Raw genomic sequence first — 27,483 nt, forward strand, 5'->3', positions numbered from 1 at the left:
TATTTATAGTTATTTATGGATAAAAGTTTTCTTCCAGTATTTTATGTCTATGCAGCTTCTGCTGATGCTTTTACCATTACATGACTAAATTAAGCTTGTAACCACCGTAATACAAACAGAGAAACTCACCTGCCTGTGCCCACTATGATGTGTCCCTTTTTATAGTTTAGTTTAGTTTAGTGTTTTTCTTTAGGGGTAACATGTAAAGGGCAATGACAGCTTCAAGTGTGGGGGCACTTAAAGATGCTTTTAAGGCCTTCCTTCTGCTTGCTTGCATGCATGTGTATACAGCAAATCTGCATACTATATGCATTTTCAGGGAGCTGCAGCACAAATAATATTTAAGTATAAACCCCATGCAAGCAATCTTGCATGCGACGGTGACAAGTGAGGTGATGGAGAAGGCTGTCGCGTTTGTTCGTTGCCTACACTCCATGCGAGCGACGACTTTGAACGACGTCTCCCTAGTGTTGCAGGTACGACGGCAGCAAATACACGCCGAAACTGGCGCGACACTTGCAGTGGTGGGAATGGCCTTCAGTGTTTTAGAGCAGCCATTGGAGCAGGCAAAATCTACTTTTGGAGCAGCTGTGTCTGTGTTTGGAGCACGTGTAGGGTTTCCAAGAAAGCACACACCAGATGCACGAAATTCAGTTAGACGTTTCCACTGGTTTATACAGTTGTCATAAGAACCATGAACAATACAAGTACAAGAATATATTATTTGCATAGGCAAGCAAAAGTTAAGCCTCTGACTTCAATAAAAATGTTAGCATAGTTCGTAACAGAAAAAAATTAAAGGTTGTCATAATACTATAAACATCACAGAAGGAGCCCACTTTTAACAAAAGCATGATTCAGTATTATCCCAAAGAACAACAGAATACATTATAAAACGTATATATAAACCAATTCTATTAGTTCAACACAAACTACCACAGGGTCAATGTATATTAGGAAATTCACAGAAATGGTGTTACAATATTGTAAATAGGAACAAGCTGCTTGCAGCATGAGCATGTTCATAAGAACATGCTTTTACAAAAAAACGAAAGCCCAGAATGTATCATTGCTTTTCCCTTTTTGTACCAGCACAGCTTAAAGATAACATCAATAAGCACTAACAAAGCACAAGATCTAGCAAAATGAACTCGTAATGTGCTTTAATTTGAACACAAGCATATTCGTATACATACACTTCATTGTGCACTGCCCTGCCTTTTCTTTGCCTTATTCACCAGCTATAGCTGTTTCACACTAGCCGCCATTTTCTCCCTCGCTTGCATCAATACAGCTTGACCACTCTGAATGTCACCGACATTTTTCATCTTCATCCCCTGCTCAATTAATATTTCAGCATTTTTAAGCATGTGCTCTGCATCCACAACTTCATTTCGTGCCTGTGCTTCAGATTTGCTTGGTGTTGAAAATTGTTCATGACCAGTGCACAGCTGTTTAAGAGCCTGCGGTTCTTTTGCGGTGCGTTCTCAATAGCGTTTTGAAGCATTTCTCACAGCTCTGAGAATGTCTGTGCCAATGGCAAATTTGCAAGGGTCACTGCCATATCTTTGTGCAAATGCTAGCGCATGACAAATACCATTTATACTCTGAAGAGACAGACTAGACCTCTCGTGAAGGACCTTGTTGTTCTGGCTGAAGCCACGTTCAACATCTGCATTCCCATGTGGCAAGAAAAGTAGCGCCTTCATGAGCTTCGTTAGCAAAGGGTATTTTGTTTGATTATTGGCATTCTTGCGCTCAAACACATTTTGCCAGTACTTATCTAGCCATCCATTCAAATGCTCAGGTAATGGATCCAAGCTCAATTCTGTCACTTCATCCAGGAGTGATGCCACGTCACTTGAAGGGATGACTTGAAGTGCATATCTAGCAAGCTGTCTGAAAGCCTCTCTCGAAGATTCAGAAACTGAGGCACAAGGCTCCAAGCACGACAGGTGCACAAGAACATGGCTTCAAAGAGGGAGTCTCTAGAGAAGGTACTTGACACACTTGATGTACAATGGTCTTGCCCAAAGTCGGAAAGCGGCTTTGTCTTCTGTGCTCCATGACGCCATGGCTGCCTCAGTGTCAGCACCAATTTCAACACTTGATTTCCAGTTCTGAGAACATTCCATGTTGAGGTCGGCCAGCTCTGACCCAGACATGCCATGAAAGGCACTTAGTCTAAGAAATCTTCCAAGAATTTTTTTACGAGTGTCACAGAATCCGAGTAACGAATGTGAATAAGGGGCTCACTTTTCTGAAAGATTGTAAGGAACTTAGTAAAAACCTCAGCTGCGTTTTTTACAAATGGAGCCTTTGCATAAAAAGCTTTGTCGTTTATGTTCCTCATTAAGCTATCTTTCCCACTTCCACCACTGCATGCTGGTGTTTGGGCAGTAAGTACACTCTTCAAAGCAGGCAAGTGTTCAAGCAGACGTTCCAGAGCTGGCACAAGTGACAGCCAGCGACTGTTGACGTGGCGCAGAAACACAGTCTCCGGCAATCCAAGAAGGCCCTGCTGTTCTCTCAGGTGACCACTCTGCACCGCTGAGTGTTTAAAGAAATAGTAGGTATCAACCACCACAGCTTCAACTTCAGCACCAAAGAAATCTAGCCCATGTGAATAGGCATTGTGCACTTTGTGCAACCAGCATTCCCCAACATCTAGAAGCGAAGGATTGTCATCAACAAGTTTCTTTTTCAATGACTTCATGACATTTGGACCATCACTGAAAAAAGAAAAAAAAAGGCTCTGCGAGGAACGTTCTCAAGCGCCTCATTTATACAGTTGAAAAGGATATCCGCAGTTGCATTCCTAAGCGAAATGATTGCAAATGTTGCACAACGACTTCCTTCTGGACATCCGAAAAGTAACAAACAAGAATATCGAGCTGCTGACAATGCAACTCTGGCAGGGGTGTTTCATCCACAAATATGCTGTAAAAGACAGCACACTGATTAAGTTCTTTCAAGACAAGGCCTACAAAGTAAGGACCGACGCCGTCCGAGACAATGTAAGATGCCTTCTTCCTGCTGCATGAAAAGTCTTGTGCTATTTTGGTGTCTGGAAACATTGCATGATACAGTGGTCTCGCTGTGTCCACCCAGCTGTACGGAAGTCGGTTCAATGTTATAGCCAAAACAAAATGTGCTTCACTGGCAGTTATTGCGTCGGCAAGGGACGTGGTGCTTCTTGATCCAGAGAAGTTGAGCACAGCCTGAACAGTTGGCAGCAACTTCAGTTTTCCATCAGGCCCATGCAAAGCTTCGCAAAGCTCTATGTGCCTCTTGCACTGAGAATGCCTTTTGACTGCTGTGGCTCCGTGATGTAAACAGTGTATGGTTGTGCTGCACACATTGCAGTATGCATCCTCTTCCTTGTCACCTGGCCTGCACCAAAGACGAATGCGGTCACCGTTTTCATCATCTTGGTTTAATGTGTCCCGACTGAATTTACTGCGCCAACCTGGAAAAAACGGGACACCAATTATTTCATTTGCTTCAATTATGACATATGGAGAAATTAAGTTTCAAAGGTTGCTAAGCACGTGCGGTTTCTTGAGCAAACAATGGCTGCTTAAAAGCTCGAAAGTTCAATCAAAGATCGAGGCAGGAACTACTTAAAAAGGAAATTTTTATCAGTATTTGAGTTCATGAAACTTACGCTCCAGAACTAGAACCAAATTCACGATGTGAATGATCAAAGCCAATTTATTAATGAAGCTCACAGAGTGCCTGCCAACATTGCGAAAAGCATCTGTGTGGTAGCTTAATCCCTGTAATTTACTAGCTATTTCCATGCATTGTGGTTTACACCACTGGAAGATCAAGCGTGCTCTAATTTACAGCCGTCCGGTGAGTTCTAAAAAATCCAGTTGCGGAACGTGATAAGCCACCCAGTGCATGTAATGTAGCTGCATGCGACGATTGACAGCGGAAACAGACGTCAGTAGCAGCATACTAAAAATGATGCTGCCGGCTGCGCTGCGCAAAATCACGCAACATAATGGCACTGGGCTGCTTCGCAAGCTTGGTACGTATTCAGCACATTTCGATATCGCATTATGAACCGTAATCATCAGTGTGAACACATACACAGACATGCACTCGTAGTACAAAGGCTTCAAATCATGCTTGTTACCGAAACGCTGAATACACATTCATTCATTCACGTTCAAGAGCTTTACCAAAGGCCTGTGCATTGCTAACGACAAGGTCCGGTACCCAATCATCATGCATGCGTTAACAAAGCCCCATGCTAAACTAAACTACCTCAAGTTCACTTAAAAACAGTCTTACAGTAGAGAGAGTAAAGTTGAAAGTAAGCAAACGAAATAAGTGGTGGCCATTGCTTACCTTTTAGCTTGGAGAACGCCATCATACATCAGCCCTCGAGTTGCGGAACTAGAACCACATAACCAGCACAATGCACACCACAGAAAAGAACCAGCACTGACCAGCATGGCTACCAAACGAACTGGGGTTGAATTGGATTACGTCGGCTGTCACAGCGGCCGCTATCAACAAATGCAGATGCGCCACCAAGCGCCGCACTAAATTACATGTAAAAGATAGCGACCTAGATGCACTCCCGGCACCTCAAATCGCTTCCGCCATGTGCAGTCCACGAAAGCGTAGCCTTCGAGATTCGTTTCTGTCACTCATATGAAGCCATCGCTGGTGCGTGAATTTGGGCAGGCACCCCCAAAACTAGGTCGTGGTGCAGCAATGGTGCAATTTAGGCAAAAAAGACCCTTTCGAAGCAGTATGCGCAGCGAATTCCAGTTGGTGCAGATTGGCGCAATTGGCGCAGCTTTTCCACCACTGCATGTGCTTTATTTAAATTGTTGTGTTTTGCTGTAAAGAATAGCATAAAATATTTCTGAAGGCCTTGCAGTAGGTTCTTGTCCTTACACGTATTCAAGTTTTGTCATCTGTGTGTTCCGTGCAGAAATCAGTAGTACTTGACTGATGTACATGCAGTTCCGGCTGCACACTATTGGCTAGTCACTCATACCACTTCCGCGCGACGCACGACGATTTCTAGAACCAAGCAATTGAGCAACAAGAATTAGCTATCTGTTCGCACACCGGACCGTTTCGTCACTCGAAGCCGTCGCTCGTCGCCGTTGCGCACAAAATCGCTCACATGTCGTTTGGGCTTTATGTCCACGAAGGATGTTTTACTTTTCACCCAGTCAGTGAGGCTTAAATGCGGATTGCACACAAAACACCAGTGCGCTGATTGCAATTATTTACCCTTCATTATTTTTTTCTTAACAGCAGTAGCTGTATTAGGAAATGGCTTGCAACTGATTCGTGACTTTGTGTTGTGAGTGATACGTGGCGTTGAGTGTTCTTCACACACAGGTGAAGACTGTGGAAGAGTGCATTGTGAAGGAAGAGGGTATGTCAGAATGAAAAGGGGCACATGGAACCTCTAGTAGTTGCTTTGTTGTTGCAGTGAAAAGGCACCCAGCCAGCAGCTGATAACTTAACAGGTTTTATTGTAACGGCTTTTCTTTTACTACTCACAATGATGGAAGCTTGATTGAGTTGGTAATACTGGCAAATACTACTAATCTTGCACACACGGGTATGTTCACAGACTGAATATTTAAAACATTCCTCACTAGGTTTGAACATTGCAAAAGACAAGCGCGGTGCATAGATCACATGGTACAATTTCCAGAACGTTAAGTGACAGCTAGATGCTCAGCTAATTATTTCAGCACCCTATTCAAAAAGGCATCTGTGAGTAACAAAAGCTTTGACTTCATTCAAATGCATATTTATTGGAAGTTAGCACATGCCCAGTCTTCCTGTGTTTCTCTTGTCTGATATAACATTGCTGTATATCTCTCATACAGCTATCATGCGGTCTTGTATAGCACTGTGCAATGTCTATCGATCACATGGATTTTCACCCAGCCACTGATGCTTCCAGCTACTGCAACATGCATAAGAGAGACAGCCACTCACCAGTGATCTGCGTGGAGTGTGCACTGTTCAAGATCTGTTCTTCTAAGACTACCACCGAGTTGTCCTCAGTAATGAGGTAGTTAGTCAGAACCAATGCATTGTCGTCGCCACCTGTGACCACGAGCAGCATCCTGTCTGCAGAGCCAAAAATGTAAAGAGCAGTTGCAGATGCTTCTGAACAGCAGAGAGCAAAGCAGTGCTTACCACTGGGACTGCGCTCTCAAGCCACACAACACATTTCACAGTTTGCTTTATTCTTGGGATCAACTAGGTCAAAATAAACATCCAAAAGAAATTTAACAAGAATGATAATACTGCCACTATTGCTAACTTTGTAGTTTTAAGTATGTCAAGCCACACATTACGTGCCTAATAAGGCTAAAATGCTCGGATGGCACAAATACGGGGTATTTTTCTTGTTTTTGCCTTTTTCAAAGAGTGGTAGCTTAAAAAAGCAATTGCGTTGCCTTCTATAGGATTCTGACAACCACAGGGTGCACTGGATAGTGGAGCAAGCAAGTCGTATTTTCATTCACTGCAGTGAACTTCTACACAAAATGCACAGAAAATGTGTTTTTCCTAGGTGTAAGGTCATAATTACTTTGTTTAGCACAAAACAACGGATACAAGAGATGACAGGACAGGTCTGTCCTGTCATCTCTTGTGGCCAATGTCTTGTGCTAAACAAAGTAATTATGGATTTGCACCAACTAGCCTACGAACACATTGCGTGGGGTCATGTTTGTGTAAAGCTTTTGTAAAGCGAAAGAGAAAAAAATGGAATTTAAATTTCACAATAACTGGGAATTCTTTTCGTGCGGAAGGAATTGTCACTTGTGACACACACACCAGACTTAAAACTTTCAAGAGTGATGAAGGACTCAGAGTGTGTTTCGGAGAATTTATTAGTGCCACCTCCTACAGACTAAGCCTGTGCACATGAAGCTTTTGTTTCTGTGATGGCAAAACAATGGTCTGAGCAGAAGCTCCCTGGAACCATGGTGGCCAGCATGGTGGGCTGGCTTTTGGCACAGATAGGGCAATGACCATTTAAGAGGGCATGCAAAATTTGATGCCAAAGTATGTAAATGTTTTTGAAAGCACTGTGCTCAAAACATTTAAAAACTTTGAAAACTAAAAAGAAAGTACGCAAAACTATGCAAAAATTAAATGAAAAATAAAATACAGCTTAGGAAGCCTACATCCCTATTGAAAATTTTATATCAACACTCAGTTAAACAGTAGTAGTAGTACAAACTTTTTGTTCAACTTGGTCCCACAAGATATGACAACTTGTGGTGCTGTTTGCAGCTACACCACAGAATTCTGGTGATGCAGTAACAGTAAAACTGCACTTCATAAATTTAAAGAACAATAACTCAAATTAATTCATATTTTACAGATACTTGTTTTATGTACACGGAAGAAGGCAAGAAGAAGAGTTGCAGCATGAAAATATGGTGTTACAGCCCTTATTAAGCAACGAAAACCACCATTGGTTGGCTCAGTATTGCACAGACTTAATGAGAGGTTGCTTCGACTCCATATGGCAAATACCCAAGAAACCGTAAATAGTCCAAATGCATTTTAAAGCATCACAAAACAGTTTAAAGGGGGACGCGGCCTTTGAAAACCAAAAAATCCCGAAAAAGTCGATTTTTGGAAAACCACATATTCGGGCAGTATGTCTTATAAACTACCATTTTTGTAAATATCAACGTCTAATTCATCGCGAAAATATTTCAAATTAAGTTTATAATGAGCCGCGGCAGCCCTCGAGCGGCGAGTGAGCGCTCAAAATACCCCTACTTGGTGCGAATGCCATTTCTCCACCGCTCCCCCGAGTGCCACCATTTGGGTGTTGTTTTGTTCGTGCATTCTTGTGCTTTTTTTCCCCGCCAGCCGCGGCGGCGGTGGCAGCGCATCAGAGCCGTAAATCGCTCCTAATTGGAGGGCTCGTGAGAGCTTTCAAGTTTCCCCCGGCTGACACGCGAAGCTAAGATTGGGCGAAGCGCATGCTCCTCAAGGACTCGGGGGAGCCCGTGACTCCCATTGGCTGCTGCGTGCGATGACGTAGTGGTCTCCTGCACAATTCAGCGGGCCGTCATCTGCTTCGGCTTCTCCATTGCCATCGCCCTTTATGTTTTCTGCTTGCCATCATCTATTTTTGCAGCCGTTTGCATATTCTCCAAGTTTCTACCGTCCTTATGAGACGATTTTCAACCGTCTTTACGAGACCGCTGTTGCATTTAGCCTGCCGATTGTTGTGCGGTCGACCACCACGATGCGCCCGAACAAACTCAAGACGCTACACGTGTTCGGTGCAAGGAAGCGTTCTATGAAGCTCGCCCACATGGCAAAGCTTACCGTTGGCCCGCACGCCGACGATGATCGCACTGATGGTTCCTGTGGGGCAGCTTCTGCTTCATCTACGCAAGAGCATGGTTGCGTCGATCCTTCTATCAACGTGACTCCTGCTCCACCAGCGCAAGAATTTGTTGTGACAAAGGCGCCTGGTGTCTCGTGTTCATCGACAGCGGGTTCCACATCCTCTCTTTCATTTGCCTTGGACAGTGCGATCGTGTCGTCCACTGTGCACTTGAAAACACATTTCCTGACGTGTGAGGAGAAAGAGGCGGCGGATAAAAAATGTGCTGCTGTGAAACGAGGACTTGGCGCTATGTCAGCGATGAAGTGAAAATTTCAAGCAATGGAGCGCAATTCTGAAGCTGTGTCCGCTACAAGTGAAGGCGAAAATTTTCTCCCTGTGCAAACGGATGCCCCAGGTGACCTGCTATCCAGGACCCCGTGCCAGAGATGCTTCGCGACTGGGATGAAGGTTCAAGGAGGCACCCAACTTGGACTTGTAACAAAGCTTGAGCTCCTGTGTTTACATTGTGGAGTAGTTGCAAGCTCATGGAGTTCTGCTCGTCAGGATGACTCAATGGCCTTTGATCTCAATATAAGAGCCATTGTGGCAACAAAACAGATAGGGAAGGGATAAGCAGCCCTCAATGACTTTTGGGCAGCGATGAACGTGTCCCACTGTGGCCTGCATCATAAGACTTTTCAGAAGCATTTGAAGAAATTCAGGGAACTGCAGACACAGTGCATAGACAAGTTCTATGCAGAATCTGCTTCTGCTGTGAAAACCACCTACAAGGAAATGGATCCATATTTCAGCAGGGATATCACAGTAAACTTTGATGGAACATGGCACAAGCGTGGCCACATGTCCCATATTGGAGTTGGTGCAACAATTGAATATCACACGGGCCTCATCTTGGATGCCTTTGTTTTATCGAACCAGTGCCTTGGTTGCCAAGTAGGACCAAAGCCTGGAGACCCAGGCTACGAAAGCCGGCAGGAGGATCATGGGTGCCCGAAAAACACTGACTAAATAAGTCTGGGAGGATGGAGGTTGAGGCAGCTGTCATCCTTTTCTCCCGTTTGGTGCCAAAGCACTACCTCCGTCGCACAACGCTTGTGTCTGACGGAGATAGTGCCACCTTCTCTGCCCTTGTGCAAGAAAATGTTTATGGACTGGTCTCCATTTCGAAAGAGGAATGCCTGAACCACGTCCAGAAGAGGATGGGAACAGCACTGCACAACGTTGTGCAAAAAAGTGACAAGGCTTTAGGAGGGAAGGGCAGGCTGACAAAGGCCCTCATCGACAAGTTGAGCGACTATTATGGCTGGGACCTACGGAACAATTCCAATGATGTGGCTGCAATGCAGCGTGCAGTGATGGCATCGTGCCACCACGTGACATCGACGGACGAGAATCCTTCACCACGACTTGTGCCCTGAGGGTGCAGACTCGTGGTGTCGTCATAACGCCAGCAATAGTGATGGTGTGCCACCTCCGAAGCATCGGTACAGTCTTCCAGGCTATGTTGCAGAAGCACTGCTACCTGTTTATGAGCGCCTATCACAGGCTTCTCTTCTGCAACGCTGCCTGGGAGCAAAGATGCAGAATGCATCAGAATCATTTCACTCCGTGCTGTAATCCCTGATGCCCAAAAAGCAGCATGCACCGCTGATTGCTGTGGAGACAGCACTGCATGAGGCAGTTTTAACATATAATGCTGGCTGCCACAGGGCCACCCAAGAGCTATGTTCATCAGTGAGGCTAACACCTGGCCTCCTGGCCATCCAACGGGAAGCCGAGAAAGATTCTCTGCACTTGAAAAAGGCCAAGCAGCAATCGCAAGAGAAGGCGGAAAGGCGGCAAAAGAAGAGAGTGCCTAAGGACATCTCCAGTTACGCTGCAGGGTGATTTTAGACCAATACATGTGCTCAAAACTTTCAAAGCTCATTTTCTCAAAATTACTTTTTTGGCTGCTGAGGCTGCTTGTTCCAGCCATATCTCTGTAACCGCTCATCAGATTTGCATAAATTTTTTTATTGTGTATCTGAATAAATTTCTGGGGGCAAGACAAGCCCATTTTTTTATATATTGTCTGTGATTTGATATATAACCAAAATTTGATTGATAAATTCTTAATCACCAACATTAAATTCGGTGGTCTGCTAAAATTTTCAGCAAGGACATTTTAAAAAAGGGCTCTGTCTAGCCCTGAGGTATTTAGCGGGTAATGATCATAGTGAATTTCACAGTTGCAGCACCTTTTGAAAATTCTCCAGGCCTGGAATGAGAAAACCATGTGCACCATTCTGACATATTGCTGTAACTTGAGAACCAGTGAACATAACTGCATAAAATTTTGTAGTTCTACTAAAGCTTTTGCTATGAGCCTATCCTGAAATTGTCACTAAGATATCTCAATAAACAAAAAAGTTGGTATCCGAGGGTAGCCTTAAGCACATCGACAGCATCATCACCACAATGCATTATAATTAAGCAACAAGAAATGCTGCAGGTTAGCCTAGTATTCCTCTGAGTCTGGTGATTTCCTGTTGTGCTGGGGAACATTAGGTGTCTGTGCCACACACTGCTTTTGCAGCAAGAAGTTGGAGTGGCGCCCTCTCGCGTGTGACGTCACGGCCAGGACACCGCTTGTTCCATTTTGCTCGACTGCCACATGCTCTCGTTCCCTTCATGCATGCTTGTGGTATCAGTGGCTCGAGCCACACTTATTGAAGGATCTGTCGGCTTCCTTCTGCTGCCATGGCTGAATCGTAATTTCTTCTTCATACTGTGTGAGTCGAGAAAATTTGCAGCTTGGCTATCACAAGCTATGTAGCATTGAAGGGGTCTAGTGGTTCTGCAATGCACATATGTGCTGTGTCTGTTCACAAATTTTGCGTAAAAAGAATATCTGCAAATTGAACATGCAAAGTTGTGTATGATGCTCAGCTAAACAACACTCAACATTCCCTTAGTACTACTTAGTTATGAGAGACATTGCATTTTACATGGAAGAAAAATCTAGGTATTTGGTGTCAACATGTTATCTGTGTTGCAAAGACACTTCCCAGCGAAGCTGTCATCAATTCTTATTACTCTGGTGATCCAAAATCAAGAAAGGGGCTGACAGATGGAATAGCACACTGTGGTATAATGTTTGTAAACAGGGATAAGGTGCCTCAGAAAGGCTGGCCAACGTTTCGATAGGAGGACCTATCTTCGTCAAAGGCGGCCTCGTCATCCACGGCATGTTAGTTTTAAACGGTTAGTGCAGTGACGTCACGTGCGGGTGTTGTCGCTCGCGGCTGGTTTTAAAGAGAGAGACTTCAGAGGAAACGAGCGCTGTCGTCCGACGTCTGTGAGCTTCTTTCCCAAGACGGGGGGACAAGAGCGGAAGAGTGGGAGCGTGGGGAGAAAAGAAAAGAAAGAAAGGCAGAGAGAAAAAAAGAAAAAAAGGGGGCGGGGGGGAGCCAGGGCAACACCAAGACAAAAGAAAAAAGGGAGAGAGAGATCCTTATGAGGCACTTTATCCCTGTTTCCCTGTTTACAAACTTTATTACTCTGGTGAGTTGTTCTAGTCAAATATGGCCACTTTATTAATGCCTAAAAAGAAGAGTAAGGGGCATTTTGTATGAAAAAGCCTGCCTCTATACTTTCACCATTCTCTGAAACACACCCAGAAAACGCATCGCTCATGGCGATTAACACGATGGCGGGTCATGTAAATGCTTCACGAATACCATAACAACAATCACCTGAAAGAAAAGTTTCGTGATTAAGATCGAGAGCCAATCAAGTGGCGCTATGTATACTGTATCATAGTGGCCTTCATAGTGGTCCTCAGTAGCCTTTATTGACAATATGGCACACCCCTCACACAACGGAAGCAACCGACTGTCGTTAAGGTGAGGCACGCATTGTTCATGAAATCCATTAGTTCACAACAACTTCGAATTGAAACCCTGATGCTGTTTTTACAGCGCCAACTGCAATGGCTAAAGTACAGTCGAGGCACTACAGCATAGCAAAGGCTACCTTGAAAATGAAAATTCAAACACCTTCTGCCTCACCATGTCTCGAGCCTGCATTTTTAATTACTATACAGACTAAGAACTATTCACTTCGTCAGCACATCAAAGAGGACCTCGCATATCCGCCTCATAAGGAAGACACCACAAGCCTTACATATTTCACTTGATTTTTTTACCTCCACCGCGGAATAATGATATCTTCAATATGTCCCATACTAGTAATAAATGAGGTTCTGGCTGTAGCCATGCAGTCCAAAAGGCATAATTAATTAAAAAATTTGGGCCGAGCAGCCTGAGTCAGTTCGGCAAACACGATCGTCATGTCTGTTCCTCCAGAAACAAGCACCAGTAAATTGCTCAAGTGAGTTGAATAGGCAGCACAAAAAAGAGGATAAATACTGGTACATTCCTTTTCGTATGCTGCAAACAGCCGTAAGCCTCAATTAGCTTTACTTCAAATTACCGCCACTTAAAGTTAACCGGTGAAGAACCGCCTAATTTTGAGAAGCAGTTAAGCAAGTGATGCTGGTAGAGTTACTTCTGAGCGTTTCTGTGAAGAAATGCAAAAATTTGATATTACACCATGAACCACTCATCGTGAGCAAATGTGTTTTAGTGAGTTAAAATCAAGATAAATGTTGTAGAAGTCATATATAGCCAGTGCTTAATTGTGACATGCATGTTGCACCATGGTAGGTATGGTATCCTTTTGCATTTATGCTTTTATTATTCATGCGAGCTACTGCTGCAGAGTGTAGATCCGCGCACGAAAACCCGCAATGGGCTGGTCCAAGCTCCTTCGGCTGATACTGTAGCATTACCTTTGAGAAATGTATTTTCATTTAGGAAATAAGCTCTCTGAATAACTTTTCACGAACAAAGACATTGTAAAAATATATTTGAGGCGACCGCCATAAGTATACAAGCACAGGGAATGAGAGCGAACAAACGGAAACACTGCAGAAGGCGCCCGGACACCGCCCAAACTGCAGCAGACGACAGGCACGAATCTGTGCCCTGACGTCACGCGAGCAGTGCTCGCAGTGCCCCTGTAGTTCGTTCTCGGGGCTAATAGTACATGAAGAGTGCAAGTGAGAGGCAATGCAACAGAATAAAAGCAGGAGACTCGGTCCCCGATCTCAACACCTCACATTCTGAATTGCGCCGATGCAGATCTTTCTCTGCATGGCAGTGAATGCATAGCATGATATATAGTTACACTGTATAGCTTTTCTTGTTTCAAGCAAAAAAAAAAGTTATGGCTGTAAGAGGCGGTTAATGCTATCATTAGTGGAAGCAAAATGCAAAACGACTTTGTGGTGAGGTGCAACAACTGAAGCAGTCGAAAAGACTTGAATCTCGTTTTCATACACTGATCAAAAAGCACTAGCAATGTGGTTAAAACAAAAATAACACTAAGCTCTGTACTTCTCCCTGGATTGCAAATATGTGGGCAAGTAGCTACACTCTGTGCTATGACTGTGGCACACCAAGGTCTTAGCAAGGTGCAGAAACAATAAAAAAAAGGAAATAAAATACCGGTAAATAACAATAAAAGAAATAGACAGCTCACCTTGCAATGCGTACACATCAAGGGCATTTATGCCAGACTGGTGCCGGTGGAAGACAGCAATCAGGTCACATTTCGAGCTCTCCAACTTCCAGAAACGAAGTAGACCATCGTTGCCAGAAGACAATAGCAAGGACGACTGCAGATAACACAAAGAGTGCTGCTGGTTTGAGGGCTGCTTAATTTCACTTTTATCCCAAGTCATACAGCCCAAATGCCTCAGTTAATACTGGAAAGGGGTGTTTCTGTCAATCCTAAATGCATTAAGCACCATTCTGCACCACTAAAAGTAACGCCAGTGCCCAGGAAAAGGAGAGTGGAGGTTACTATCCATGACAAAAAATAATGACGCAACTAAAGAAACTATGAATCAGGCATGTGCTCACAAACGGACAACATAATCTACGGTTCGACATAACATCGTCTGGTGAGGGGCACACATGTTTGTGGAGGTAAGCACTCACCACAGGCAACAAACAACAACAACAAAAAGGAAGAACATTGTTTACAACATTCAAGACTCGTGCAGGTCCTTTGTTCGCAAATACAAAAGAAGCTGGGCCTTGCCTTATAACTGTGTGAAAAAATGAGAAAATGAGAAACTGTTTTCGCCTATGGGAAAAATGGCGCCTGAAAAGCCGTCCCTGGCACAGACTTGTGTCACCGCCTGCCGGCAGCAGCAGGAAGGAGCAGCTTCGCAGACAAAACGGCATCTTGAAATCAGCCGCTTACACGGCAGCGGCTCCTTCCTGCTGCTGCCGGCAGGCGGCGACACAAGTCTGTGCCAGGGACGGCTTTTCAGGCGCCATTTTTCCCATAGGCGAAAACAGTTTCTCATTTTTGTCTTACAAAACAGGCGACTAGTCCTGCCAAGTGTTATACTAAACGAAGTCGACAACAAAATGCGATCGTTCTGCAAAATTTGAGCAAGAACAGTGCAGCCGTGAGTAGAAAATATTTGCCTGAACACGCACAGCCAAATATTCAGGACCCTGTACAATGGTTAGTCGCGATCACAACAGCTATGTCATTTTGGTGCTGTCTCTTTTGCATTTCTGAACAAGGAAACCAAACAAAGGTCTCAAAATGTCATAAACTTTGTTCTTCTTTTGTTGTTACCGGTGGTGAGTGTTTGTTTACCTCCAAGAAGAAGGGATACCTTGCATTGCTCCAGTTCACCAGTTGTTATGTGCACAGCACCACGATAAATCAAAAGCTGCATAGATAACTGCTCTAAAGACATAAGGAGGCGCAGCTTTGGCTTGACACGTCAAAGGCGCAATGGCTCAGCAATGCTTTATTTGACTTCCTCATCTAGGCGTAAAATTCAGGGAGCTTCAGTAGTGAATGAAGGTTTTACAGACCCCAGAGACAAACCTGAGGGCCCTAAAGTGTTCCTAGAGCACAATTTCAGAACTAGAAATTCAGAAAATGTATTGTCACTAGTTAAAGAAGTCAAGCACAGGAACACTGAGGAGACACACTACATCAAATGACTGGCAGACTATTTCTGAAAAACTTATCCTGTATTTCATTGACATAAAAATTTTGATTACAAAAAAAAGTCCATACATATCTTTTCCAAATTTACTCTTATGTGGTTTAATTACAGCTATCTAAACAAAATCAAATTGTGGGGTACAGCATTACAAATCAAAATGCAGGCTAAGAGAGATGCCACAGTGAGTGGCTCCAGATTAATTTCGGCCACCAGGCGTTCTTTAGTGTGCAACATGAGCGTTTTTGCATTCCACACCCATCAGAATGCGGCTGCCATGGCCAAGAATCAAAATTAAATTCTGCGATTTTATGTGCAAAACAACTATGTATGTGATTATAAGGCACGCCAGAGTGGAGTACGCCAGATGAATTTTGGACACCTGGGGGGACACAGTGCATCTAAACTTAAGTACACATGAACCTTTGCATTTTACCCTCATCGAAAATGTGGCCACTACTGCTGGGATCCAACCCGCGACCTCGAGCTCAGCAGGGCAACGCCAGAGCCACTACAACCCCGGAGCCGGTCATGGCCGAGAAACAAACTTGCGATCTTGTGCTCAGATGCAGAACACTATAGCCAGTGAGCCACCGTGGCAAGTGGCTGTCTAATTTAAAGAATTTCACAATACAGTAAAACCTTGTTGATTCAGATTTGACAGGGTAAAAAGAAAAAAAGAAGTCCAAATTAACCAAATGTCGAATTATCCATGGTAACAAGAAAACAGAATTGGGGAATATACTGCCAAATGATTCAGCAGTGTGTTTGGTGTTTTTTCTGGCTCATTTATTTTTACCTGCCGTATAATTAAACCAGTTTTGTGGACCTCGTTTGGGTCGAATTAGCCCTTTGAGGGTCGATTTTTTTTCGCCATATGCAACCGCCTAGGGTCGATTTTTTTTATTGCAGATTCTAATTCTTCTTAGGGACTTATTTTGAAAAAAATTCACCACAATTTTTCTAGGGTGACCGTAAAGTGAGAAAAAAATATTTTCCGTTGGTATATATGTACTCTCCATTCATGAAAACAACAATAAAACATGAAATTAACTTATAAGAATTACAAATTTGATGCATTTTTATACACATAGCTCAAGGCCTTGAAAATGCGCACACAAGAATATTTTGCAAGACTCAAATGTTCCTGCTCTTACACTAATATCTAACATGTACATCCATAGCGTAATCGAACTGCGTAGGTGCACGCACTCAAGAAAGCTGTGTGGTTGTGTGCCCGTCAAAAAAGCACAACGTGTGACAAACTTCCGCTAATCTTCATCTTATCGCCAACCAGAGGCAATTAGTTTTCGCGAGTGTAACAAAAAAAACAAGCAATGGAAACGCATGCACGACGGCATCGTTCCTATGCACACCCCCGTGAGCACTAAACGAGCGAGAAAGAGGCGGTCGCCCTTTGTGCGATTAGTAACGAGATAGCCATCAGTTTTTCAAGCGTAAGAAGCCGAAACCGCCCGCGAAACAAAACCCGAACCGCTGTCCGCCCGCACGCACGTCAATGCGTGAGCAGTATTATATAGACGCGCGCGAGCGAATTAGCACTAAAACAAGCCATGCAATGAAAACCGAGAGAGGGAGGCGCGCGGAAAGAATTCCCTGTATTCCCACATAGTGGCAGCACATGACAGAAAAGAAAAGGTTAGGAAATCGGCGTGCTTTTTAAACGTACAGACGGCGCCGTAAATATATGGCATCGACTATTTTTGGACTTGTTCACGGCGCCGTATATTTACGTCATTCACCCTCAAAGGGTTAATGGAAGTCGACTGTATCATAAATAAATAAATGCAATAATTATTGATTTTATTAAGAAAAAACACATTAGCGTACACCCACCTGTTGTAGCTGTTGACGCTGGAGTGGTGTGAGCTGCTGATTTGATGGCTGTGGAAGTGGGGTGCGCAGAACCCGAAACAGGCAGTGCTGACCTGCTGGAATAACCATCAGGATGTCAAGAGGCCCTGCCCATTGGTACCGAAATAGTCTGTAATGATACCACAGCAATTGGAAACACTGTTTCATCATGAAGCAGAACAATAACAATCTGCCAGCAGAAAGAACAAAGGTGTGGGAAAGATTGAAAACACAAGCACCATATCTTTGTAAGGGCTACATGAAGAAGGTGGGAACATCAAAAAAAGGATTCGGGTGCAGGAAAGTAACTTTGCTGTCATTTCAAGGCAAGCCCTCATTAACAGTATTTACAATACAGTTCTGACAGTTGGGTTGTGCTACTGGCTCTTCCATGTCCATGCTGCTGCCGCTGCTTTTGTCAATAGTACACCGAAAACCATAGTGGCATGAAATGTTTACAAGAATATTCCTGTTCATATTTCACAATATTACAAACAGCACAATTAACACAGTTTCTGTGCTCTTAAAATGCTTCAGGGAGCTCTGGTCACAAAAACTGAATTGTTCTGCTGTTGTGCAAGGTTTTTTTCTTTTACAATGCATCAGGAAAATGTTACTTAGCCCTTTCAGGTGCCAATAAATGTTGATAACTTATTTTCACCGCATTCCTTACATCTTCAGAATCATAAAAAGTACACAAGTGCTGAATAGAATAAGCATTTTCAATTATTTAGTGAGTTTTGTCAAGTTTACAGAATGTGGACTCCGCGCAAAAGCTCACTACTGGAAAATCGATATGAAAACATCAACTACCGTAAAAACCAGAGTATAGGTCAAACTTTTTTCAAAAAGCCGCAGCAATAAGTTGACCCCCATTTTATAAACTGGTCATTTTTTATCGGTTTAGTATACTTTTTTAATTTTTTTAGAATGATAGTTTGGGGGGTTGACTTATATTGCAGTTTGACTTAATTTAGGTTTTTACAGTACTGCATGTCTAGCAGGCTTGAAAAGCACCTATCCAGCCACTTGAAATTATGCCTATTGCAAAGCATTGTAAAAAACTATGAAAGTGAACCCACTGCATAAATGACATACTCACACCAAGCAAAAATACTCAACTGTCTACCTTCATCATTTGTTTTATCAAAATGTTTTGCACATTTTATTCAAGCTTGCAGCATAATTACAATGAGAAGTGTTTCAAGATTTATGTCACACATGTTCAATATCATTACTTTCACCAATGCTTTTGCTGTTGATACACAATGTTGGTGCACACAATTGTGTACACAGCACTCACAGAACTCGCATTTTTCATATTCGTATCCTATTTGAAAACTAGGGATTTGAAAACTTTTGAGTACTCAATTGGATACGAATATTTGAAACAAATCAAATATATTGCTAGCTGAGCATGAAAAAACATGGTTCTTTCCATTTATTTCTATATAATTTGAGGAAGTGTGTCTGATTTTTAGCTGAATTTTGCAATAATTTCATGTTGCTGGCAAAATTTCGCCTGTACAACACACTTAGCCACTGGACCTCTAAGCTTTGCAGGAAGGCCAGCCTCTCAATAGCAAGGCCCACGGGTTTGCAAACAGCGACAGGCACTTTTTTGCAGGTTCCACCCCCAACTCCGAGCTTATTGCTTGATAGCAAATGCAATGAGCGACGACTGGTACTGGGCCAAATGCCTCCGAGTTTACGGGAAATTGGTGCCATATAACAAGGCACAGGTTGGAAAGGAAATTAAAAAAAATTAAGTTATGGGGTTTTACGTGCGAAAACCACGATCTGATTATGATGCATGCCGTAGTGGAGGACCCCAGAAATGTGGAACAACTGGGGTTCTTTAATGTGCACCTAAATCTAACCACACAGGTTTCGCATCCATCAAATTGTGGCCGCCGTGGCCGGGATTGGATCCTGCGACCTCGTGCTTAGCAGCCCAATGCCATACTCACTAAGCAACCACGGTGGGCTGCTAATAACTAGCAGAAGTTATCTAATTTTCCAAAGCTAACATGAGCCAAATACATAATCTTTTAGTACAATGCCTTACTAGTTAAATTTTTTTACCAATGATAATGCAACTGCAATGTCCCAACATGTTAAAATAAACCAACTTGCTAATAAATATATGTGCATACCATTATTCAATATTTGATTCGATATTTGATGCTAAGTATTCGAATTGGATTCATATTCGAAAATTTTGATACTCGCTCACCCCAACAACAGACTTTCTACTTGTAGCACTCATCACCTGTGAGTGACACTGGCAATCAGAGTGATGCCCAGTGACTCACCATTTCGCCAAGTTGCAAGCTGAGGGATAGTGGCCACAATATCTTGACTTCACACATTCACATTCAAGAAGGGTTCAAGGAAGTTATGTAGTGAGGGCTGCAAAGAAGGTTGATGAAATCTACGCGATGCGAAGCTTTCGTGAAGCTGTTATCAAATGCTTGAAATTTGCCTATTTCATTCATGCATTTTTGTTACATGCTCGGGTGTGCATGACCGTTTGCGCAATTGTGCTAAGCAATGTGACAATCCTTATACTGGCTAGTATTTCTTCCTTTCTTCTTATTTATTTTAAATGTACCGGCTGCTTCTAGGCCGATCCCCCATTGAGAGTGTGTTCCACGTATGAAAAATTGGAATCACAATCACCATCAACATGTGGCGATCATCTCAAAGAGCTAGTCAGCATTGGCATGAGATGTACCACTGGCTTCTTGACCAATCTCCGGTTATGGGTACTTGCCATGGTATCAAAATCATAATCAACATGCAGCGATCATCTGAAAGAGCTAGCTGGCATTGGCACGATGGAAGTACACGTGTCACTGTGGCCTAAAGAGCATCAGGCTGCTGTGCTGGGGGGTCGAGGTTCAACTTCCACTGTCGCACATGCTTATTTTTGTTTTGTTTTTGTTTCCAAGAGTGAGGAGGAATTTACTTGGCAAGAACCCGGCCGTCCCAGGTAAAACAACAGGATATTGGGTAAAGAAAGCTTTGCTTCATAATATTGCCACTGCTTCTTTGCATACTCCGATAGCAGCAGCTGAAAAGCAAAATTGTTACCCACCCGAATGTAGCATGACGCTACAAATGGCAAATGGCAGTGCCGTTGAGCATATTTTCAACAATCAATGCACACATCTTTGCCACAAAACGAGCAGACCAGAGTGTTTACATCAGCCGTCAACACTGACTTGTTGTCTAATGCTTGCAACACCATGCTTTCTTTTCATCTTTACAATGAAGTTTCTGACGTGGCTGTTTGCCTTATACACTATCTTGAGGCTGAAAGTGCTGTAATCCAGGAGTGCAAAAAAAATAAAATGTAATTTTTTTTTTTTCTTTTGAGAAGCTGTCAGAGCTAGGGAAAGAACTTCATAAAACAGGGCTACACAACTCAAAACCAGCGAGGGCAAAACGAAACTTCTATAGGAGTCTCGTGGGCATCACACTTTACTGAGAAATGCATATTGCTTGTAGACAGGCAGTCGTGTTTAATGTCACCACACTCTTTGCTGTCCGCAACACACCTTGTAATGTCACGTCGGTCATTGAAGATGGAAGACAGTTGTTGTCCAGGGTCATCAAGCAGAACTTTCAATGGAAGATGCTAGTTTCAAAGCACCGTTAACTAGCTTTCCATATTCCTTATTGAGGGTCTTATAAAACCAAAGGAGGGGCTGCTCCCGGTGCATGTACACTTATACCTCGATATAATGAAATCAGTAAAATCGGGAATTTGCTTCATTATACACAAATTTCATTAGAGTGAAATTCAATCGTTTATGCAAATAAGTACAGTCAGAAACAGACTTTTCTTACACAGAAGGGGCAGCAAAATTTTCCAAATTATTGGGCAATCGGAATAAGCGAATTTGAAAGAAAAAAATATATAATTTTATTCAATTTGAGAGTCGGCAATGAAAGATACGCTTGTGTGCCGTGTCGATAAAATCTTGACATTGGTGGCACAAAGCGAAGCCAGCCATGCTTTTGTGTCTATTCCAGCCCTGTGGCTGATAGCGTTGCCCACAGTGGGACGACGTTACGACGAAAAGCGCCAGCAGCCTGGAGCGAATGCTGCTTCATATGCCTCTCACTTAACACGTCTTCAAAGCTTGTGAGTACTTGAGGAACGGCAAAAATTTGCGTGTGGACAACATTCCAAAATTAGGAATTTGCGAAGTCAAGGTTGTATGCATGATATCTGCACTTCGCGATGATGGGCATTACAACGGGCGAACATGAAATGTACTCACGGCCTCAACCGATCTTTCCGCAGTGCTGGGGTTGTCAACAACATCAAATTGACTTTACCGTAAGAATCCAATTTTCTGGCCAGTTTGATAATTCAGACATTTTTGTGACCCCATCCGCATTTGAAAAAGATCAGCCAGTGACTGTATTTACTTTCTGCACACAAACTGAAAAGCCAAAGAGCAGCAATGCACACATGTTCCATGCGGACTACAGGCAGCTGACAAGTGGCTGGAGCAAAAGCAGCAAAAGGCTTCTCCGTTGCCTAGGCAATCCCCACGCACCCGTGGAGACCCCGAAGCGCGTTGCTGCCGTATTTTCTTTTCTTTCCCCTGTTTTCTATTTGTTCGCTAGCTCTGCACCTCCTCCTCCGCACCACCCTCATTGCTCTCCCCGCGGCCTGCGCACATCGTTGAGAAGTGCGTTCGCTGCCTCACTTGTCTGCAGGATTTTCCGGCAACCACATTATAACTGGTATTTTGTGCCACGCAGCTGCACTATAGGTGGTATGCACATAGATTGAGTTCTATGGGATGATAAACAGGAGTCAAAAAAGACCGCATTATATCTGGTCCTTCACTACAAGCAGGTATAAGTAGGGTTGTGCGAATACCGAGTAGTAGATTTCAAATAGAATATTGAATCGAATGAAGAAAAAGAAAATGAATATTGAATATTAGCAGAAATTTATCACAAACTTTTATGCTTCCAAATTTTGTGCAAGAAACAGTGCTGCACATATTCAGGAGGCTAATCACATTAGTTAACAACAATCTTGCTCCCTATCAGTAACTTAGGTACCTATGAATCGAGATGTATAGTATACACTACTCTTATCAAAGAGAACCTCAGATTAGTATGCCAGCACTGATAAAGAATCATTTCATATACAAAGGTCTAGAAAATATCTTTCTCAACAGAATGTCTTCCACAGATATATTTTTTAATAAGGTTTGCTACTATAACTACTGTCAAATAGAATTAAGTGCTTTTTTTCCTCTGAAGTTAAGTAATAGTGAAGTTGTCCTAAATACCTATGGGGTTCTCAATTTAATAAAGGCCCATACTGTGCTTAATGGCAATCTTCTATTACTTAGACAGTATTACTTTCCAGTTTTCTTCCAGAAAACAGGAGGGTTTTTCCATCTTTATGGCAGGCGGTTGAAATGGGTTATCGTCAGTTCGTTAAGACCAATCTGCATCACAGACAAAAGCAGGGAATGTGCTTCCTGTCACTCAACACCGCTCAGCGTGGTCACCGGCGCCACAAGCGTCGACCATGGTCGGCACTGACGGTAAAGAGTTCTCAAATCAGGAGGCCCACAGCACATTCGCTCGACGTGCCCCCCGCCCCCACCTCCCGCTTTTTTTTTTTTCATCCGCGTTAATCTGCCGTTTGCAGCTGGGGGCCAGCATGCTGCCGCATTATATTTTCGAGCCCGCCATGAAACTCCAAAGCTAGTCTTGTGACAGGTCGCTCGAAGTTATGAAAAGAGACTGTTGTGCACCTATGAATGGCATATGGAACAAAGGGCCACCATATGGTACTTCACAAAGATGGAGATGGCGGCCGTTATACGCAACTATCATCCTGTGCACTCGCTTTCGTTGGCGAGGCGGTTGGTCGGTTTTCTGAGGGTCGTGCAACCACTGTGAATAGATATGCCTTGATTCGGTAAACGTAACTTTAATCCCCGACATCCGACGATGCAGCTCCCATTAGGCCTACAAAAATTCGCTGCCAGCTGATGTGATAACTGGCCGCAAACCGTCGTGGAGAGCTTGTTGCTAAAAATCCTATAGATGGCTCATCAGTGATTGGTCGTGAGATCATGCGTATGGGTTAGAGTGACAGCAGTTGAAGCAGGATTCAGGTTCGCAGCCGACTAGCCGGCAACTACAGTGAAACCTTGCCAAACCGTAGTTGGCCGGAGCTCAGAAAAAGTCTGTACTAAACGGTAGCACTGCTTAACCGAAATAGCACGAGATCACCCACTTACCTGTCAAAAATGGAACTCGGAGAGAATGCGATGAAAGGGGAATAACATGCAGTATTTATTCACTTCACACGACAAGTTTCGTTATTTTCGTTTGATGCCGCGGCGACGTAGCAGCGACGACAGTGGCCTCAAACTTACTGAAGCTGCGAGCCAGTTTTTCAGCCCGCCCTCTCTTCTCTGCAAACACTCGCATAGCAGATGCCTATTCTCCGTGCACGGACGCAGCAGCGCTGCAGAAGTCACTGGGCGCCTTTTTCATTGCGGGGTGCTGTTCTCGTCTCCATGATTGCATTCATGAGGCTGACGTAATGTGCAGCTTCTGCCACTGAGGGGCCTGAATCGCTCGTGCTGTCATTTTCCACGTCGTCCTCATCACTGTCGTTAGGTGACATTTCGGCAACAGAAGCAACAGCGGCGAAAAGTCGCACCTTGTAGCCGACATCTTTTCGCCGTCGCAGCAGTGCTGCCGAGCAACTTCTCATTTTAAATGCCACACACCGTAGTCAACAGTAGAAGCCTGTCATATGGCAGCGCTGACTTCTTCGTGTCACGTTCGATAGCACGAACGACATGCAATTTTTCTTCTATGCTGAGCACCCTGGTGTTTTTTATCCAAGCTTCGGCACGGCGCAAGCCCTTGCTTACACAACGCCAAAGTGATGTTGATGTTGACGTCGCTTCATGCGTAAACGCAAAGGGTCCTTGGAGGCTGTTGTTCCGATCTCTGAGGCTTGTTTCTCGGACGGGCTGCCCGATGGGGATAACACACTGCCGTGATTGCTTGACGAATAGTGGAAACACTATGTATTAACCAATACGTACGCAATAAGCAGGTACGGTTTTTGCGGATACAAAACACATTATGTTCAATGGCCTCTGAGTAGGGGATTTGACTTTACTACTGTTAAAATGAACTACTGTTTAAGCGGGTACGGTTTAATGAGGTTTTACTGTACTGCAAGCACGCGGGCCGCGTTGGTCTGTGTGCTTCTATGTGGGTAGAAAGCTCCTGATTGCGTGAATCTGTGTGCGTGAACACTGAACCTGCGTATTCAATGCGATAAGCATGCATCAGGTGGCTAATTGGCCCGATCCTCACACCTGCTTCTGTGCTTTCCACATGCGCTGCTTTTGTGGTTCCCTCTGTTTGCGTAGGGTTAATCATTTCAATCGGTCCAGTCGACCTGGTCGAACCTTGTGTTGATAAAGATCGCACGCTGTGGGAACATTGAGAAATCGAGAAAGCGAATATTAGATATTCGATTAGCGAATCGAATTATTCGAACTTTCACTATTCGATTCAAAATTGAATTTTCGAGTATTCGCACACCCCTGGTTATAAGTTGTCTGAGCTGTACGCACTAGTCTACAAATAACAACACAGCTGCACCTCATTATAATAAAGTTGCATCGGCCATGAAAATACCTTCATATATCTGGTATTCATTATAAACACACATGCAGATATTGGTGAAAAAAAATTGCAAACACATTTATGCAAAAGAAATGCAAGGGGTTGGGGTGCCAACGGGCCAACAAAAAGTGTCTTGAAAATTATTACTCGTCAGCACCTTGTCATGCAGATACAAAGCACAGGAGGAACAAGAAATTGAGATCTGTATTGATACGAATGTGCAACTGGTTTTGGCAGTGTTATCTTGTGGGATCAGCACCTTGGCATGTCGACTGCATTTCAACCAGCTAAGTCGATGGCCAAAACATGCATGTACACCCAGTACGTGTCATTTAAAGTTGCTAGTGCTGAGTTTTGCCACTGGCAGACTTTTCAGACATGGAAGGAACTGCACGTGGATCCATGCTCTGCGAAAATGGCCCATTTCAGCTGCGAGTCTGATCTCATGTTCGATTGCCGATAAGATCTGTGAGTGATGCTACACGGAAGTTCGGTCAGGAGAAAAGCCTAACTCGGTGCCAAGAGCAACAATTAACCCCATAAACCAAACAACCCAGTCCCTAAAAAGCAAGCATTCATGGGTGTTCTTGAAAAAAACAATGTTTAGCCTCAATAGTCCTTGTGTTGCTTTTAGGTGAGTACTTAGGCATATTTAGGCACATCTCAGGTGCATTTTATTCCACTGATATTTTTAGAGGCCAAATGTATTAAAACTTAATTTTTCTACCTTGCAAAACCAATGCAAACACTGCACAGGGGTAGGAACAATATACCTACTGGTCTATGAAAAATGAGAGGTAGCTGCTGCTTTGTGCACTGCTCTTGCAACAACCTATAACCTGTCAAGTGTCAACTCATGTCTATGCAACTACCCAAAAATAATTCATGCCGCTCACCGTATTAGGGCATCAGAGGCAGCTGTGGCAACGCGGAAATCGGTGGTCCCATGCTCCCAGACACAGACATCCAAGTATCGTGCAAGGGGGTCCGCAGACGGAAAGCGATGGGCATTTCGCTGCTGTCGGTCCAGGGACCACAAACGGTGGTCATGCAGCTCTTCACTCAACATGCTACCTGCATCACACAGGGCAGCATTGTCATAAAGCTTTTAATTTTTCACACTATAAAATAAAGCACCAAAATTAAAACTGCAGCAAGGCTAATAGAGTTGAAAATTTGGCTTAGTGCACAATGCTTGTCTGCGAGCATGCAACCACAGGCAGAAAACAACACATTACACATCTCTATTTCAGTGCATCATACCATGGCAAACATACTAGTCACTGCAATGCCTGCAATGCAAGGATTGAAATTGAAATTGATTTATTCATTATAGATTACAGGTTATAAACAAACAATAATATACAGAAGGAGGTCCCATCTGTATCAGGACCTCCTGTTATTTATAAATATGCTTTTTCTAAAGCAATGAGGAGCACCACGTTAAGGTTATATATAAGGAAACATGGAAGAAAGTAAGTAAAGGAGAATACAAAACAAGATATACTTGTGCAGATAGGAGTTACAATAAATCTAACGAAGGAAATCATACAATTGCAAGGAGAAAATGCAGTAAAACTAAATCAATTAAATGAAACTGACCGTAATAGACAAAAAATGTCACCCAGACATGCAACAATACAAACAACAAACCAACTTCAAAATATACGTGACCATTAATGCAACAACACAAACAACAAACCAACTTCAAAATATACGTGACCATTAATGCAACAATACAAACAACAAAAAAGCTTTAAACTTCAAAGGATGAAGCAAGCCTGCCTGACTTTCCAGGAGTTTGATGTCGAATGTTGAATGCTTGATCTAGAGTGGTTCTTGAGTGTTGTACGCTGCTCTAGCTTTCAGCAAAGACACATGTGGGAAAGTGCCCACATCCAAGATGGCCCCTTCATTAGAAACATGCACCATAGAAGGGGTGACGGATACACACAAGCCTATAAACAGATATGTGATGAGACAGCACAGCGATCACAATGTGCCAACATATTGCTTTCATTAAGAAGAGTTACTTGCTGTGCAAGTTGGTACATGCTCGTAAATGAACAGGAAAACAAAAAAAGATGCATACACAAGGGAAGAAGTACTGTCCTGTCTGCTTCTTCCCTTATGTGTGCGTCTTTTTTGCTGGTTCCCTGTTCATCCACTCGTACATCCATGAGCAGGAAAAAAAATTTCACAAAGACAACACATGAATAAAGATGGTACATAAAAGAGTTTGCAAGTGGGTTTACCATCTGATAAATAACAAGCAGATCAGCCCACAAATTCTTCTGGAATAAAAAAAAATTAAAGAACTGAAATACTTCAGACAAGGTATGTATTTAGCGATTGAGAGGCAGATTCTATACTTGAGTGTGCATGCCTAGACTGGAAAGCACTTGCATCTTTTTCTCAGTGCCCATGTTTCAAAGACATGCACTTGAGC

General features: G+C 43.4%; 1 protein-coding gene and 1 pseudogene across 4 annotated transcripts in view; one reads left to right on the plus strand and one right to left on the minus strand.

The window, feature by feature from the left end:
• The window catches only part of LOC142566760 (tRNA (34-2'-O)-methyltransferase regulator WDR6), a 247,736-nt gene that overhangs the window by 26,157 nt on the left and 194,096 nt on the right, over nucleotides 1-27,483 (minus strand). For 2 of the 4 annotated variants that reach the window (XM_075677651.1, XM_075677650.1), the window contains 4 exons: nucleotides 25,931-26,108; nucleotides 17,313-17,460; nucleotides 13,961-14,096; nucleotides 5,986-6,120 (listed from right to left, as the gene is read on the minus strand). In XM_075677651.1, coding sequence (XP_075533766.1) covers nucleotides 5,986-6,120; nucleotides 13,961-14,096; nucleotides 17,313-17,460; nucleotides 25,931-26,108 — 597 coding nt within the window. Of the gene's footprint in view, nucleotides 1-5,985; nucleotides 6,121-13,960; nucleotides 14,097-17,312; nucleotides 17,461-25,930; nucleotides 26,109-27,483 lie in introns of those variants that run through there. The other 2 variants (XR_012825126.1, XR_012825125.1) reach the window with 2 other exon arrangements.
• LOC142566777 (uncharacterized) lies at nucleotides 8,270-10,264 on the plus strand (annotated as a pseudogene).

Source organism: Dermacentor variabilis, unplaced genomic scaffold (genome assembly GCF_050947875.1).
Source record: "Dermacentor variabilis isolate Ectoservices unplaced genomic scaffold, ASM5094787v1 scaffold_13, whole genome shotgun sequence".
In the NCBI taxonomy this organism is placed as follows: Eukaryota; Metazoa; Arthropoda; class Arachnida; order Ixodida; family Ixodidae; genus Dermacentor; species Dermacentor variabilis.